The following is a 19,739-nucleotide window of genomic DNA, read 5'->3' as shown; positions in this document are numbered from 1 at the left end:
TCAAACTATCTGTTCCGAAGCAAATCTGTTGTTGATTGGAGATTAGACTCTCATGTAAGAGACAAGCTTGTGACATGTAAGCCACGCATTTGATTTGAAGATTAACATTAAAAAAAAAACCTATGCCTTCCAGACTGCATTAAAAACAAAACTAGATCTCCATGGTCTGAATCATGCACATCACAAATCAATAGCACTTGGGAGGGGGGGGGGGCATCTCATGAAGCATTTTGTCTTACAACTTTGTCGGACAAATTTGCTCTCAGCCAATCAGATGCAAGGATTTCAGTAGCTTAACAGTTTGCCAGACAAAATATCTGACAAAGCGCTTCATGAAATGCCGCCTTGGAACATTCTAACAAGAAACACTGTCACTGATTTCAGAATGCAATGATTCCAAATAAGGAGAAGATTCTGAAGCATAACTTACCTAAAAAGTCATAAGAGTCCACAGAAGAGACCACTGAGACGGTGCTGGCCACAGACCCTCCTCGAGTGAGACTAGACTCTGTCTCCAGGAGATCTCCGGAGGATTCCTCAGATCTGGGTGTCAATGAGTCTTCCGCAGTGTCCTCTGCAGAAACAGCATCAGCTCCACTAGGTTCAGTGCCTGCAGGTCTGCTGCTTTCGTTTGGAAGGGGAAGTCCAGGCAGATCTGTTGGATCAGGATCGTCCTGATCTGCTGAGATTGTTGTGTCCTCTGAGACTGCTGAACTTGGAGTACTTTTCAAGATGTCCCTTGGAGCTGCTTGTGGCACAGATTCCTGTGATGGTTCTGGAACCTGCGGACTGTCACTGCTTGAGACTGCACCATCTCCAAGAGCCAGACCTGTATTCTCAGTTAATTTGGGTATCTGACTCACTGATTCCTTTTCGCTTTGTGTCCTATCTGCACTTTCACGTTCACCTCTACTTACATTACCTAATGCTGCACCAGCTTCTTCAGCTGGGCTGATGTCCTTGGCGACTGTTTGTGCTATATCAGCTGTGACTGATGTCCTTTGCTTAACATCTGGAGCAGCTTCAACTTTGTTATCACTTAAACATGTGCCATCTCTATAAATTTCACCATTTTGCTTATTACTGTGATCCTTACTCAAGTCTGGCTTTGCTTTAACTTCGGGAGGACAGTTTGGTGACTCAAAGGACTGCTGTGGAGAAGCTATCCATGACTTCCGCTTGACTGGAGGCTTGTGAACCTTTGGTTTCACTGGTGGTGGCGATCCTCCATTTGTCAGCCCAGCCTGGAATGTGGCCAGGGGAGATTTTGGTGACTGTGGTTTGGCCGGAGGCAGTTTTGGCTTGGGGCTCAACGATGGCGGTGGCACCTTGGGCTTTGGGGACACAATCGCTCCCTCTGGCTTCGGCGAAGGAGGCACTGGCACAGATCCTGGCTTGGGTTTCGTCAGAATAGGTGGAGCTTGCTTCTGCTTCCCCGGGACTGTGGGCTTTGGTGATGGGCTTGGAGGCACCTTGGTGGCTCCTGGGGGAGTGATGGAGCCCGATGGTATCTTGGACAAGGGTTTGGGCTTGGGCGCTGGCTTGGGAGGGGTGGAGACAGCAGGACCTCCTCCTCCACCTCCTTGGCCTGCTGCTCCTGAGAGAAGAGATGGGGAAAAGATGTGGACAAATCAGTCAACAGAAAGAGCAAAAATACTCAACAGCTTTTCTTTGGTGTAACATACTGGGCAAGCTTGCTTAACATGACGCACAATAGAATATCATTGTCTGCCTGGCAGAAGGGCCCTAAGGTTTGCATGCTCTAAAACTTGCTATGACAGGGCCCTAGGGCTTGCATGCTCTAAAGCTTGCTAGGGCCCGTCTGCCGGGCAGGCGACGAGATAAGCTACATTCTGTATGATGTGACCAGAACATGTATGGCTAAATCAAGCACCTCCTACCTTTTATGGATACCACCACATCTCCCAGCTGTTCATGCTCAAGTACATCTAGAACAAGTGGGGATGGGGGCGTGACCATAAACATTGAATGTAATCAGAAGTCAAGTGGCTAAAACAAAACAAAACAAAATAACTTGAGCATCCTTCACATGATAAAAGATGAGAGGATTCACAAAGACACAACAAAAGATCAAACACAGTTGTGCTACTTCTTATGGGATGTAATATACCTAAATTAGATTCAGAAGACATCACAACCCGAGGTAGAACAAGCAGGAAGAAATGTTGTGACATTTCCTGCAAAATGCTTTTATACAGCTACAGTCGCTGATTCATTCTGACATTGAACATTCGGCTAGAAACACGGACAATGTATCTGGGCAAAGTTCATGAAACTATTGACTGTAAGACTTTATCTCCAACTAATGACTCACATGTGGTGCTCTCCTTCATCAGTTACAAGGCAAGAGGGTTGAAAGGACAAGGTCTGCTTGTGGACATGACGTTATTAGCATAAATCTTCCTTCCTATTTTACAGTAATATTGGCAGTCTTCCTCAATGTCAATGAAAGAGTTTTACTGATTTTGCACCACACAACGAGCATTTCAGAAGTAGGTAAAATTTGCATGAAACAGTTATTGCTTCAAGTATATACATGTATTCCAATTACAGTTTCCCAGACATTGTGTTTTTGTTGTTGTTTACTGGAAAATTGAGCAAAGAAAATGGAATTTCTTTTTGTTGTTGTTTATTCAGTATTGCTTTTGACTTTAAGGTGGAACTGAATAGGTCCTATCCCTTTGGAAAATTGTGAAAGTACGAGAAATTATACAGGAACAATATGTAATAAAAACTATATGATTCAATGCAAAACAGAAAGAGACACATAATTGGAATGTTCACAAAATTTGGCAACTAAGGTATATGTATACAATCATTATATCTATATATATATATATTTTTTTCCCCTGCCAAGACAGACCAAGTTATATCTAGGCCTACTGGAAATTTGCTCTGCCAATACTGAAAAATCCTCTCTCATCCTTCCTACTGGTGCAGGTCAAAGAAAAACAGAATGGTATCAAAGACTTATACAGGGTGTTCAGACACAAACAAAAAAAATATACTATAGGAAAGGTACAGCTATACCAAAACGGTATAGCTATTCGATGAATTCTTAATAGACGTCTTAACACTGACTAACGAAACGACGTATAATGAAACGATGGTCAGAGCATTGATTCGTACTAGAACTCGATAATGAATCAGCATGCCATTTTGTCCATTTTGCGTCTGAATGCATGGCAACCATAGAACGGTATAACTGGGTGGGGCTTAATGGGAGCGCACACGAAAGGTGACCCCATAGCTGGCACTCATGACCATAACAGCATGCACGCGCAGTGGGAAACTGCGCATCTATACAACGTTTTCAAGAGCGGCCGAGATTAGCGTCTGAACGGTCTGTCGGCTATACAATTATTCTTTTTACGTTGTTTCTTTATCAAGTTTTGGTATAAACTGGCTTGCGTCTGAACAGGGGGTTAGCTACAATGTATCTAGTTGGTGTGGTACACCACATGGCAATAACAAATGAGGGGATAAGAAAGAAAAAATATAATGGAGCCTGGAAGTGAAGCTAGCTGTGGGCCAGTTTCACAGATACACTTGTAGCATGCTTGTAGTTGAAGCCGTCCACCACCACAAACACCCCCACCCCTCCCCCTTCTGCAGTGTGATTTGATTGATGAGGTATGTCAGGAATGTGTGTCTAATCAACCTCAAAGTTCCACTGGGGAATTCTAATTCCAGATCTGGTCTCAATGAGAAATTATCCCATTACAAAATTATATTACACCAACCACTTCCCACTTTCATGGTTTATCTGAACATCATACAATAGTGGGGACGATGTCTTAAGATTAGTCTCACAGGCTAGACCTCATTATAAATCATGTCCAAGGCTAACTGCATGACATGATCTTACAATGTCAACATGAAACTAGGGCTAGTATGTGAGACTACCACTAGCATAACAAAACTGCAAAGGAATAAGTTGAGCTGTTTGCTTTACTGAAAAGTTCCTCTGGGGCCTTGGAACTTTCATACTCATGAAGGCTGAGCAGAAGTAGTCATGAAATTCAAAATACCACAGTTATGAACAGAGAAAACATCTATTTCACTCCCAAGACAATTTAAGAAAAACTACAGCCCAAACACTCTTTCCCTTAGATATAGCCCCATCACTGTGAAAAGCAACTCAGCTGTACACAAGTTCAATGACATTTTCAGGTGAACGAAGAAATTTCTCCTGCTTGACGATAGTTGATACACAGGAAACAAAAGACTCGTAAACACATCCCGCCAGTCTTGTGAGGTACTGGGACTCAAAAACTCCCAATGCAAGGATATAGATACAAAAAAGAAAAAGGAGCCCACAAAAAATAAGTTTTACACTTACATGTGGGCTAATTCACTAGGATACAAATTTTGGGATTTGCATTACGATCTAAATCGCACGAACACACAGAGCGATGATCGCCATTTTGGTAGAGTTTGGACAAGTGCAGATGGGAAGACAAATTATTGTGATTCGCAACAAGCAGGATATTTCTGTTCACCTGACTGGCCATTAAAAAAAATATTAAAAAAATAGATAAATAAATCTGCCTAAATAATTTTTTTTTTTTTTTTTAATCTCGTTATTTAAAATGTGATCATTATCCCGCTATTTTGTCTGTGTGAATGCAGTTACTGTCCACATGCAACTTGATCCTGATCTACTTTCAGCCCTCATCAAGGTCACTACTGGGTCACACTGTCACTAAAAAATGCCAGTGGCATTGGTCAGCCAATATGACCAAGGAGCTTCTTGATGCAACCGAAAGTGAGCCCTTGATAGGATAGAGGTCTCCTGTCAAACTACATAAGATGCATACAAAACTAGAGTATGGTGTATGGCCTACATCTGGTTCTTCAAGTCCCGTGATAGAGTTTAGGCTAAGCTGCTTTCAGCATAAGAATCAAACCACATTCATCTTTACCAAACAGGTGTAAACACCAACTTTTCATCCAGTAGGCCTTTAACTTGAGGATAATGTTTGAAAAAAATGAAATGTATTTCTTCTGACAATAATATAGGCCTATAGGACAGACTATTCAGTCTTTCAAAGTGCAAATTCATGAGATACTCGTTTTGCTTATTTCCTTGTCTATTTCATGAGAAAATATTAAAAACAAAATTGAACATTAGTACTGTAAGGGCAAGTCTGAAATTCAATAATGGATCAAGAGTGCTCCTCTCCTCACAGGGTGCATGCCCCCTCTTTATTTTTTGTTAAAACAAAGAAATACTACTTGAGAAGAAACTGGGGGTGGCACACCCTTTTAACCCATTGGCCCGAATTCTCAAAGCTGGAATATTAAACTATTCCGCGGAATAGTTATTCCGGGGAATAAGTTATTCCAACTTTGAGAATAGATTCCGGGGAATAAATAGCGCCATTTTACGTCACGAGGGCCTGATTTGCATAAGAGGCGTAATAAATCGGCGGAATAAGCGGTGTAATAAAGTTATTCCACCTTTGAGAATTCAGGCCATTGAGGATAGATGGATTTTGCTACAACACACATTTCCCATAGACACTTGCCCGAGTATACTCGGGACTCGTCCTCAATGGAGTTCTCTGATATCCTCTCCTGCTAAATATACTATCTACACATATGTACAGTATGCATGAAGGCCTACCATAATCTCTATAGGCCTATCTCTCTGTCTGTACGACCTTTAAAGGGGCATAGTCCCGGTAGTGTAGAGGGCGCTGTTGATGATACTGCCGATCACCGTTAGCATTGATACAAAGATTACCGAAGTTGAGCTGTCATCAAGAGTAAAGTGCGTAGGTGTTGCTAAGTAACGTTGCCTTTGTTGTCTTCTTTGCGCATCGCGCAGTCTGTAGTAATGCCAGGGTGCATGCATATATGTGCTTGTTATTATGACATCACAAAAGAAGTTTGCTAAAGCTGTCATCCCCCTCAGTCGAATCATGAGCCGAACTGTGATCGGACCACTGACTACAGTGGATCGGACTTCTTCGGACTCGGGGAAGTGGGCCAAAGCGTAAGCGCTAAAGAGGAGTCGATAGCATAGGTCTCTATAGGAAACTTGCGCCGTGTGCCCGCGTACGCATTTGACTAAAACACCGGGACCATGCACCTTTAAAGGGATGTTAGGCCCTATAGTTTTGGTTGTGATGGGGGTGTAGGTTTCCAACTTTTTTTGTGAGATAATGAGAAACCTCATATGAAATATGACAGAGCATACAATTCTTTGAGGAATTCAAAGATTATTTAAAGAACATTCATTTTGGAATGGCTGGGATATCAAAAACAAAGCAATTCTTATAACAGACTGGACCCACCTTCTCCTAGGATCACATTGTTTTACTTTATTTTCTTTATATATATTTCAGCCATTTCAAATTCAAAAACGACTTTTAAGAAATAAACTTTGAATTCCTCTTATAAATGTATGCTCTTATAAATATTTCTCCAGTGATATCTAAATGATCTCGCCAAGAGGTTAAAACCTGAATCCCCTATCTCCGACAAAACTAGACCATCCCTTCAGCTACATGTAAGTACCGGCGGCATTCCTTGGAACAGCTGAATCTTCCTAGAAACTATTCAAGGACACTGAATCTACAGCCACATTCACATTACATGACTTCTTCCAATTTTAACCACTGGTCTTCCCAGACATTCATCTAGCACAAACATGGGGTAACATTACCCACCAAAACAGAAATCATACATCCTCTGGAAAAGTGTTTACCGAGAAAAGAGGTTTTTACCCGAAGTGCCTGATCTCAAGAAGAGGATATAAAACTGAAAGCAATCACAATATAAGGGATTTGGCCTATCAAATTAAGCTGACATTTTGCATACTTCCAAACTATTAACACCAACTTTCAATGCAAAGTTACTAGACTTGAAAGTGAAGAATTCATCAAAAGGGTTTCTCTTGCTTAAAATCCTAAAATCTAGACAAAACCACAAAAGTGTTACTTCTAGAAATACTGCCAAAAAAAAAATCAAAACCACTTTTTATATCTCATAAAGTAAGATCAGTACATTTTGTGACAACTTGACACATTTGATATCGTCCTCATTTTATCAAATTTCCTTTAGTACCAATAGTAGGTTTCACACAATGGCACTATGTACATCCAAAAATCAAAATTCCTATAGTGGAACATCCGGAATACGGTACAATAAACTACAAATTCATACACACAAAAAAAGAAGAAATACATGTAGATGGTTCTTGCACCTTTCAAAATATTTTCTTCAATCCCTTCTTAATACGTAGCATATAACATACAAATTAGATTCACAGGTGAATCACATTATGAACAAAGTACAATAAATACAGTCTGAAAGGAGTAGACTATAATTGTGAATGTACAATCTGTGTTATTATTCAGGTGGGTGTCCTTGAAAAGTTGAGCATCTGACCTTATTTGACACTACCAGTCTTGTTTCTAGACTTCAATTTGCTGTCATCACCATTCATCTAATCATTTGCGTTCAACTGGCCATTTTATCTGAGCATTCACGGCTGCCAAAATGGAAATGGATCATCCATCTTTTGGCAAGTAGCATTATGAATTGAATGCAGGAAATGTCTTGGAGCCAAAATTACCGTGAGAAGGGAGAGCCAAATTGTGGAAGTTATTGACAAATATCAATGTCGCCCCCTAGCCTATACCTACAAATGAATTTGAAGGCATTGGCAAAAAAAATAAAAATAAAAACAAAAACAAAACAGAACTATAGCTGTTTTCATGTGGGTCAAGAAACGTGATTACAATGCAGAATTACAATTACAAATAAAATTACTATCCTTACACACGATTGAAGAAGGCTTCGCAGATTTTGCAGTTTCAAATTCTAGAGCTGCAACCCCAAATATTTCAGATTCATATTTTCAATCTACGATAAGTCCATAGGGACCTAACAATTTGATGAAGACATTCACAAGCTTGAATTATTGATAAATCATGGTCAAAGGATTCATTCCCTAAATGTGAACAAGGCTTCTACATGCAATAATTTATTGAGTTTGACTGAAAATATTAATCATAATATGATGATGTTTTGCGCAGCATGTGTCTATTGAGATCAAGTGAACATACGTATGATTCAGGGTTTCTAAATGGACATATTATCTTTAATTGTTACTTCTAAGATAAACTTGAACATGACGTGGCAACGCATGGCATGGCTTCTTTTCGATCTGGTGTAAATTGCATGTGAGATGGGAAATCTCTTTTCCCCAGAGGAGCAAAGTTGATTTATACTAGAGGGCAAAAACATAAAACTTACTCAGTAGTCGTCTTTCACACTCAAAATAATTGGTGTTCATTCCAGCCCCTAGCAGTTTAATTGATGTGCTTGTACTTGTGTAAATTGCCTGTGAGATGGAGACATCACTCCTCCCAGCCATGTGAACTTGATTCATGAAGGGCACTGGGATCATAACCAGGGCCAGCAGAAGGGGGGAGTACGGTAGTACTGCAAAATACTGATTTTTACAGAGGATAATTTTCAGGTGTTTTAGAACTGGTCTATATTGTCTTTCATGCTAAAGAGAGAGAGAGAGAGGGAAAAAAATAATTTTCAGAAATTTTGCTAGGCACAAACTCCTGCTGAAGGATCACAGATTATTTGATCCAATCCAAACAAACAAAAAAAAAAAGCTTATTTGGTATAATACAAATGACAGAGAACTACCAATACACCAACTGCCCATTAATTCTTTCCCCCTATTTCAGGGGTGTTGATTGTCACAGGTGAATGCCAACTTATTAAAAGGACCTTGGTCACTACCAATGCTACTACCTTCAGTGGCAAACACATTAACTGCCCTTCATTGTTGACAGTGGATAGTTGATTGTTGACAGTGGCTAGTTGATTGTTTACAGTGACTAGCTAAACATTGTTGACAGTGGCTAGTTAAACACTGTTGGCAATGACCAACAAACATTGTTATCTATGTTGTGAATACATACTGCTTTGTAGTTTACAGAGTGAATTCCATACTGTGTGTTCATAGTGAAACACAAACCACACACAATTCAGTGCCTCCCATGAAACAGTGTACGCCAAGGGATGGATGTGAAACAGGAGGTGATAAAAAAATGTTTATGTTTAGATCTGGTCCCAACAGCCCACAACCTACCAGGAGGTGGTTTCACACTTTCAGTCAGACTCGTTTGTAATTTGCACATTTCCCCATTAGCATTTCTACAACATGTGTTTGGGTTTTGGGAGTACAACCATGCTTTTAATACTGAAGTGAAATGTGTCAGATGGATCCTACAAGCTGTTGAGTATGAATAAACAAAGATGTGAGTAATAAATTTCATTGTACCATATGCCAAGTGGGAGGGGTTTCACAAAATTTGGGATTTGCCCCGATGGGATTTGATGAACACATTTGGAGGAATCATGCTCACATTTTGCATTAAGACCAAAAAAAAAAAAATTATGTACCTGAAGTAGCATAGGATATTCCTCAGAATCACGTGTATTGACAAATCTGTTCTGTGTAAGTGTGAAACTCCTCTTCACCAAATCCCACTGTCCCACAGGAAACATAAGGCTAGTCTGTGTTTGCAGACACAGGTATGAATTTTTTTTTTTGGGGGGGGGGGAGGGGGTTACCTCCCTCTCTCTTTTTCATGTGTTTCTTTTTCTAATCCACTCAAGCTCAAGACCAGAGAATGTCCCCACTTAAAGAAGAAGAAGAACTAGACTTGGAATTTGTCAACACTGACAAATTAGGTGATCCGATCTATTTGGAAATCAATGATTTGAGTCCTGATCCCAATAGGCATGACCATAAATGTTTCATCTGCGTTTAGGAGACATTGGCCGTGTGATGTTTGGATTCTCATTTAGAAAAGGGAGTCACATCTGCCATCTTTGGTACCGAATTCCGTATACACTACGAAGATACAGAATGAAGTATATTTGACTTTGACCCCATTTTGCACAGACAAGATGGCATCTGAGCAAAAAGTGGTTATTTTGTGAAATGATTCTTGTAACATGGTCTTTGCATGTGCAAAATATGGGAAAGATAGGACATGTATTCACCAAGATACAGGATGAAACATTTATGACCTTTGACCCTAATATACATACCCAAGATGGTGTCCGATCAAGTAGTTGTTATTTTATGAAATAATGTATGTGACATGAACTAAACATGTGCAAAATATGGGGGAGATAGGGGCTGTTTTTCTTGAGTTATTGCAAAGAAAGTTGAAGAAAGAAAGAAATATCTCAATACATCGAAGATAAGCTTTAATTTCAACCATGTTTTTGGACATGATCCCGACATCCTATGAAAAAACGAAGGGCACACTTACGATAGCCCAAAGTCTCAACTACGACATATTAAAATCTGGGAGAAATTCACCGAAGGGTAAGTGAGCTAGTTCTTGATAAAGATAGTCATGTCAATTTTCATTTCCAGAAAAACTGCACTCCCATAGAGATAAAACATAAACTGGTCAAATTTGACAAGATTACTTCCAATCCATTTTTACGAGGTGATGCTGTCACCCAATCAAAATTTTGTTCCTACACATATGAAAGAGCATTAAATAAGCTACAATATACTGAAATCTGGGGGAAAATTGGCAAAGGACAAGTGAGATACGCTCGAGTGAACTTGAAATTTGATGATGTCATTTTGAAAATTTACTTTTTTTATTTCATTAAGAATTTTGATATCTTTCAATCATTTTTCCAGCATCGCCAACCCATGAAATGACATGTACAACTCATCAGCTTTCAGAATATGTAAAGAAAATGGGGAGTCACTGTCCATCCTGACGAATAAAGTCGGATTTAAAATTGGCATTTTTTTGGCATAGTTGCACTGTATATCGCCATTGACACGCACGCGGAATTTCAACTTTGACGGGCCCGTGTGACATCACATTGAGTCGGATTGACTTGAAACTTAGTAGAATTGTTCCCTGACATTTCAGACATCCGGTCCATGTGAAAAAATGGGGAATTTCTATTGCATACAAGATGTGCGTGCGTATATGCGCGCACGCGTACGCGTCCGTCGATTTTTTATGAAATGCTCAAAATGACCTGAAACGTGTGCAAAACAATTTTGAGCTTGATTGGAGAATGTTAAAATTTCAACGCGCGCATACACGCTCGTTTAATTGAACATGATCAAATTTTAGGACATGAATCAACAGAACTTGACTTGAACTATATAATATGTAAAGTTCATTGAAAAATTCCATTCCATTAATGTGATACGAATGCAAACGTGATTTCACAGAATGACGTCATAGTGACGTCACAGTTGACTGATCACAATGATACATTAGATCTGTCATGCATAGAACATGATACATACATGTATATGGTATAAGTTTGAAAGTAATAGGCGGAGAACTTTTTGAGTTAACCGCTGCACAACATTTGAGGAGAAAGAAATAAATAAAGAATCAGTACAGATACAGAAGGTGATCCGAGAGGATACTCGGATCAACTAAAAAAAAGAAGAAGTTTAGAGAGAGTTACAATGCTGGAGTTACGTGGGACTATATCACGATTGTCCTGTTGTAGTGCAAGACATTAAAATCACATCCTCCCACCTGCCCATATGAACATCTGAGCATGAGACCCAAAAGCCCCACCCCTTTTTTATGTGTGTGTCCACAATTTTAAAAACAGTTATTTAAGCAGTTATTGCATTGCATAACACAAAAAAAAAAATGGATGAAAAAATGTCAAAAACCTTCCATTTCAGGTGCATTTGAATGCGGCTTCTTTCACTGAATGAGAAAGTGGGAAAAAGTGGGCAGTGCTTTCAGAATGCGTTTGAATGTCAAGGTTTCTGTTCCTAGCTGATGACATCACTGTGTGTGGAATGGGAAAAGTGGGCGGTTTAATGCTCTGATCGAGTTCTTACAGGTGGAGAAAAACCTGTGTACCTGTGACGTCATCTTTAAGTTTGGAATTGAAAGTGTGGGCAGTATAACATCCACAATGGGGTAAATATCTATGTTCTAATAGACCTACGGAGTGTGAGGAGTGGCCGTGTAATCAAACAATAAGCCATTGATGTGCTATTACTGTATTCACAGTCACTTTTTTGTCCATCAGGATCAAAGGCAGTAATAAAAGCTACATGTACTTGGTACTGGTCAGTCTGCCTGTTTCTATTACTGAACATATGTCATAGATTTCAAAGTGGTTTGACTTTGTGGACCGGGTTGACCTACAACGCATACAATTCATGAAATATAGGTCTATAACATGCTTAAATGTTGCCCCTAGCAACACAATCGCAATAAACATTACCTCTACAACAGGGAGTCCTTAAAGGACAAGTTCACCCTCATAAACATAAGGATTGAGAGAATGTAGCAATATTAGCAGAACACATCATTGGAAGTTTGAGGAAAATCGTTCAAAAGTTATGAATTTTTGAAGTTTTAATGCAGTAACCACTGGATGAGAAGACTACTGCATTGTATGAATAACTTAGATGTCACATGCATACAACAATATAAGGAAAATATAAAGAGAATTTCACAAAATTTCATCTTTTGAAAAAAGTACACATTCCCTTGACTCGTTACCGACATATGTTAGGGGTAATATCATTCCCCCTGCCTTTAGAAAGAGGCAAGTCAAGTGCTCTTTTATTATGCGAAAAAAGTGAAAATATGTTGAATTTTCTTTACATTTTCTTTATACTGTTGTACGCATATGACTCACAAGCTGTAGTAGTCTCCTCATCCAGCGGTTCCAACACAAAAATGTTAAAAATTCATAACTTTTGCATCGATTGTCCAATTTTCCTCACTCTTTCACTGATGTGTTCTACTAATATTGCTACATTCTCTCAATCCTTATGTTAATGAAGGTGAACTTGTCCTTTAACTTTGTTTCTTAACCCTCTGTTGTCAATTGAGAGTCAATTGGTACAAAAAATCTCATAGCCTTGTACATGTAAGTTGTAGGCATAAGTATTATACTGTTCAAAGTCCCTGGTACAAAAAGGGTTAAAGAGGAATAAGATAAATGAATTCTTCATTCTGTCACTATGGTTCCTGATTAAGTGACTGCCAATTTAACCTGTCAAAATAAAAATGATAGTCTTACACTTTGTGATACATTGTTTATGTAAGACAATAAGGCAGGTACAGTGTATATTCCATAAAAATACATTTAAAAATATAGAAATTCACCTTTGTTATGATTCGGAGCAACAATTGTATGAAGGTCAGCATACAGTTTAGACTTCTTGTTGTTGTTGTTTTATTATTATACTGGTTTGTGGCAAGAATATTGTGGGGGAGTTCCCTGTTTGAATAGACTACTTTTGCTGTCAAATATGAATTCTAAAACGTCATGCTTGCAATATATTTCAAATACAATGGTTCCGGTGGTGACCACAAAATATGCAACACCTTTGAATAAACACACACAACAAAGGTTCATTTCTTCTTGTTGGTTTACTTGTTCTAACTGCTCTGAAAATGTAAATCTGACATCAAACAAGTGCAGGTATGGGTGTTGAGATGTAAACAGAAGTGTAGGCCTACATACAACGTAGATAAAAGAACAGACTTTACAAAACCTTACTTATGACCTGGAGCAAACTACTGACACACCAGTACCTGTGGTAGTTTAATGTGAGTATGGAGGGACAAGGAGTTTATACACTAAAGTTTTCTTTCTACTACATGACATGAACATTTAACTTCAGTTGATTACTGAATTACCGGTACTCTGTATTGATCACATTTCTGGGACTAAATATAATATAGGGGGTCTATCTATTCTTGATTTTCAATAATGAAAACCAGACCTGTTATTCAAATAGTCCTGCCTTCACATTTTGCATGAAAAAAAAAAAAGAAAACAAATAACTTGCAGAAATTGGGAGGATTCAGAAAAGATATAATAAACTGAATTCTAACACCATACACTATGAATGCGAAAGGTGCTATAAATGACAGTATAAATGATATAAAAGTTGTAAACTACTAAAAGTAGTATCTGAGCAAAGTCTGACGGCAGATAAAGAAATGATTTAACCTCCTGAATGTCAATATGCCCAAATCATCATGACATAAAATGTCACACACACACACACACACACAAAAGAAGAGACATAACTTTCCAAATAGTCCAAAGAGATGCCCATAAACATGTAATACACACACTGGGCTGTCAAAGAACAAACATAAGTTTAAGGTGGTCCCACAGAGCAATCAGGGAGGTACAGTACACAGAAAAATCTCTGTTTGGAGAAGTTTGACAAGATTTCTAGACCTTGATGGTTCTCCTCCTATAGGAGTGGGATAGATCCATGAAGCAAGACATGGTCTACATGGAACATGTCCCCAACAATATTGGCCTACTTTGATTTTTTATTTAAAGGCATTGTTTACCATTTGCAGATGAAACAAAAACCCAGCTTTAGTGCTTCAAAACAGTTCTGAAATGTGAGTTAAGGATAGAAACAACAAGTGTAAAAAAAGTTAATCATTATAACCAATGTTACGTATTGTAAAATATACAAAATGTGAACAACAGTCATAAGATATAACATTGTTTCTCGACTAAACCATCTACAGTTATGGTTTAGTGAGAAAAATAGTGATATTTCCTTATATTTGAGGCTTTATTGCAAAAATCATACGGTAGAATGTTTTGTGACACAACTGACATACATATGCATCACATGTGATAACTCGAACATTTTTTGAATCACTGCCCCCCAAAGGTAAATAGTACCTTTAACCAGGGAGCTAGAAAGGAGACAGAAAAATCTGTCTGTTCGGAAGAGTTTCTTTTTTATTATTTATTGTTTCATTTTTTTATTTTTTTTATTTTTTTTACTTTTCCAGCTCTCCTGCAGCCTGCAGGAGGGGATTCTCTGAAGCCAGACGTAGTCTCCACGGAACATATCCCCAGCGACAAGATACAGACCAATCTTTCGGTCAACCAGGGAGCTAGGTAAGCTTGTTTCCACCTCCCTGGTGTTTTCTTACACGCACCTCAGAGGGCAATCGTAGCTCCCAATCCATGGATGCTTTGTAATTTACTTCTCTTGCCAGAACATGAAGAGAGATTTTAAAACGATTTTCAGTGAACCTCCTGCACAATCAGGGAAACTTGGCAACTCTGAAGTTTATACATACCTGTCCGACAAGAAAAGATGCAAAATTCTGTATGCAGATGATACCTGCTACCAGGGAAGTGAGCTGAGAGAAACCCAATATTGTCCCAAGAGGTTTAGTTGTACAAGTTGACAAGCACACACTACTATCTACTCGTGCTCCTAGCTCCTCAAATTGCTCAAAACCAGACACCAGAGCAGAGTATAAAGGACACTCCAGTGGTGTGGTGGGTGGTGTGTTGGTAAAGTTCTTTTGCTCACTCACCGCGCTTGTTGATAAACTGTGCGTGATAAAACCCTTAGGATAAACTGTCACAAGGGAGCCTCCAACAGCTTTCTGCTTCCAAAAGAGGGGTGTAAAATAAGACACACTGACCAGACTGTACCAGCAGGGTTTCCGTACATCACTTTTTCAACGTTCACAGATGGGCCGTCTCTCCTTCTTCTAATATCATATCACTATCCAGGTTTAGTGGTACATACGCATGGAGGTGGGGGAAAGTAGCCACCCCTAATGAAACAGGACGGGGGTTGGCTCCTGTAAAGATTGGTATCAGTGAAGTGAGAGTGGTGCAGGCGCAGGCTTTGTATATGGACTGCTGCTGATACTAGCTTCTGCTTGTTGGGGAGTGCTGTACATGTTTGGTTTGCGTGTATGGCTGTGTGTGTGGCTGTGTGTGGGTGGTGTCCATGAAGTTCCCCCCTAGAGATACCTGGGGCTGGATATTTTTGGCATCTCTGCAAAATCAGAGATGTAGTCTACGTCACCAAACAGACTTTCATCTGTAGCTAAAATGATCTGAATTCTCACACTCACAGGGGGTAACAATGTTGTCAGGCATGATGTCCAATGACAGTCCTAACTGAAGATGGACCAACAGACAAACTGACAAACATTACCAAAAGTACTGGAATGAAATAAGATGACGATGATGAAGAAGAGAATGACAACAACGGGTAGAAGAGGTGGATGAAATGAGATGGACAGGTAAGAAAAAAAAAATATAGACAAAATAGACAGTATCCACAAAAGTGATGGGCAGCCAATGTAAGAATAGGCCTATCTACAGTGTATTAATAAAGCCCATGAGAAAAATAAAATGCAAAAGAGAAAAATATGAATTCTGTATAAGGTTAATTCTGCATTCATTACAATCTCATGCATCCTTTGCAAGGCAAAACTTTGAAAATGTTGCAAAGAGAGGGTTGGAAACGGGCGGATCCAGGAATTCTGGAAAGGGGGTGCAAAGTAAAAAATATGAAGGGGGCCCATGCAGATTTCTTTTATTTTAACACATATAAAGGGGTGTGAGCACCTGGTGCTCCCCCCCCCCCCCCATCTGCAACTGGAGGGGGGGGGGGGGATTGTCTGCTCAGGTACAGATACTATGCTGATATGGGGTCTTGAAAACAAGCCTAAACAGGGGGGGGGGTAGAATGGATCTTCCACAGAGGAGAGTAGCAGAAAGTGGGTCTCCTCCCTTCTCACTGGAAAAAGGGGGTGTGGCATACAAATAGTCTCCTTTCCAGACACCATTTACAGTATGTACAATATACAAACACCATAAAAGAGAGATACATTTACAGTATGTACAATATACAAATTGTAAATCATCAGATATTGTCCTCATGTGCAGTTTGGCTCAGCTAAAGACATCAAATCAAACAAAACACTGAGAATATCACAAGATCAGACCAAAATAAAAACATTTTCAAAATTTAGATTCCTCTTCGTATTTCACAAAAAGTGACGTCCGCAGTCATCATAGTGTTTTGCAGGTTTTCCTATAGTGAGTATATATATATATATATATATATTTTTTTTTTTTAATTCAAAGTTTAGCTGCAATCAACATGCCCCCAATGTTAAGTTCCTACTCTATAAAACTTAATACTCTTCCCTTTTTGAATTCATTTTTCAAAGGAGGAACTCTTTGGAAGAATCACATGCCAGCCAACTTTCTGCTCAGGACTAAATCTTTGAAACTGTGACCCACACCACTCCAACATCACATGCAATCACTCTAGAAAATAGTGCCAAGGAACCAGGAAACTTGTCTAAAGCAAATGACCTAAATTTTAATCAAGGTCTTCACCAAACGTCTTCTCACTAAAATTAAGTCAACAGAATGTAGACAAAGGTCTTTGTACAATTGGTTTATCACTGCAACCAAATTGGAATACAAAAATATTGCAGCTACAAACATTGAGAATGATAACTATTCCACCTACCATTCATCGCTGAATCTCTCCCTCCACTTGGATCACTGAAACATCAAAACCCTCTGAATTTTTCAGTAAATGTGTTCGACACCATACAAGCACTGATAAACAGCTTCTGTGGGGTTGTATCACGCCTTCCGAGTTGTGCAGTCAGTTGTGTAGTGTCATATTGTGATAAGCAGCTACCGGGAAAAGTGCACAACTTCAGGAATCAGCCTGCGATAAGAGAAGAGAGAGAAAAATCCACACTTTACAATAGGCAGGACATTCATGTATATCACAGTGATCACAGTGGCAGGAGTCGAGTATTGTCTTTTACATACTGGGCAAAACTGAAAACTTGAACAGACTCAAAACCGTTTCTTTGCATGCAGACTTTCACTCCTTCTCTTTCCTCTTTCTCTCCCTCCTTCTCTTAACTCTTTATGTGCCATGGTGGAAACCCCCTGTGTGCCACGTTATTCTGAGACACAAAGATAGTCATGCTTTGAGAAAGAATTCTGCTTTTCCGATTTGTATAACTTCTACACATTTCTGTTAAGATGTGCATAATAATAGGCAAAGTCAAGGAGGAATGCCAAGCTTTGTTACAATATAAATTGTATGACGAATCTATTTTCAATTTTTCTTTTGAATGACCGGTTGTTACATTACTGTAAAGACATGACTTTTGCACATGTAAAACCGTGACAGAAACTTAGAATGTAAGAGCAAATCTAGTTGGGAACATCGCTTGATAGTCGACCACCACATAGAATGCAAGTCGTATACGAGAGGAACAAAAGCACAAGAAACGCTTTCATTGTGCCGCAGGATTAGCAGTAATTAGCGGTTTATCGATCGGTCTTGGCGGCTTTGTTTGTTGAGCAGAATATGCGAAGTTGGCACGCCGTCGACTGAGTCGGACGTGCGAACGTGGCACATAAAGGGTTAAAGGCATAATTTACCATTTACAGAAGAAAAAAAAAAACCAACATCAGTGCTTCAAAATAGTTCTAAAATGTAAGTTAGGGACAGAAACAATAAATGTAAAAAATTGAATCAGTATAATGAATGTTAAGTATTGTTAAATATACAAAATGTGAACAATAATTATGATAAAAAATGTATCCAGACTAAACCATCTACAATTATAGTTTATTGAGAAAAACAGTATTCTCCTTTAATATATTTCAGGCTTTACCATGAAAATGTTATGGTAGGATGTTTTGTGATACAACTGACCTGGACAATATGCATCAAATGTGATATCTTGAACATTTTTTAAATCACTGTTCCCAAAAGGTAAACAGGACCTTTAATATTCTTATCAATCTCCAACCTCTTCTCTTCCTTTTCATATTCTTCTTCTTCACCCTCTACTTCATCATTACACTGGAAGGACAAAAGCAAGAGCGACTTTTTGAAATGCAGAGAAAAACGATAATTTTTAGATGCTACATGTACATTTAATAGCATGCAATTATGTATAATGCTGTTAGTTTCACAGATAGACATATTTTTTCTCACTGAAAGCTGACTTAATTCATTCCGAAAGGTTGCACATGTCACTAAAGTCAATTTGCCCCATTCAAACAGCACACTTTGGCTTGACAGTAAAGCACGGGTTTAAGTCAATATTTGAATACATGAAGGCAAATAAAATCAAATGAAATCGGTCAAACACTCAAATGCTTTATTGATATCTTCTGCATGACAAAATCGTCCTTACATTTGCAAAGCTTCATCATCATTAACTTATCATAACGCAGACAATAGATATTAATGTCGACTGATCACATTGGAGCATGATATATTATGTACAGTACAGTATATGAATGCATCTTAAAGGACAAGTTCACCTTCATAGACATGTAGATTGAGTGAATGTAGCAATTATAACACATCAGTGAGAATTTGAGGAAAATCTGACAATCCGTTCAAAAGTTATGAATTTTTGAAGTTTCTGCTGTCACTGCTGGATGAGAAGACTACTACAGCTGGTCACATGTGTAGAACGATATAATGAAAATCTAAAGAAAATTCAACATATTTTCACTTTTCTCGCACAATAAAAAGAACACTTGACTTACCTCTTTCAGAGGATAGGGGGAATAATATTACCTTTAACATACATCAGTGAAAAATTTAGGAAATGTGTACTTTTCCTTATATTGTTCTACACATGTGACATCATATACTACATAGTAGTCTTCTCATCCAGCAGTGACTGCACAGATACTTGAAAAAATTCATAACTTTTGAAAGTATTGTCTGATTTACCCCAAACTTTCACTGATGTGTTCCACTGATATTGCATTCACTCAACCCACATATATATATGAAGGTGGACTTGTCCTTTAATTCTAATAAGGGAACATAAATGTCAGTGCTGTTG

At 38.8% G+C, this 19,739-nt stretch overlaps 1 protein-coding gene across 1 annotated transcript in view; it reads right to left on the bottom strand.

Annotated features, from left to right (window-relative positions):
• LOC140240029 (uncharacterized) overlaps positions 1-19,739 on the bottom strand; it is a 55,063-nt gene that overhangs the window by 24,331 nt on the left and 10,993 nt on the right. Inside the window, exons 2-3 of the mRNA XM_072319840.1 lie at positions 17,372-17,578; positions 431-1,597 (exon numbers count right to left, since the gene is read on the bottom strand). Of these exons, the coding sequence (XP_072175941.1) occupies positions 431-1,597; positions 17,372-17,378 (1,174 nt within the window). The 5' untranslated portion in view covers positions 17,379-17,578. The remainder of the gene's footprint in view (positions 1-430; positions 1,598-17,371; positions 17,579-19,739) is intronic.

Source organism: Diadema setosum, chromosome 16, assembly GCF_964275005.1.
Source record: "Diadema setosum chromosome 16, eeDiaSeto1, whole genome shotgun sequence".
NCBI classification, from domain to species: domain Eukaryota; kingdom Metazoa; phylum Echinodermata; class Echinoidea; order Diadematoida; family Diadematidae; genus Diadema; species Diadema setosum.
The sequence above is the reverse complement of the archived record's forward strand: the minus strand, read 5'-3'. Positions and strand labels throughout refer to the sequence as shown.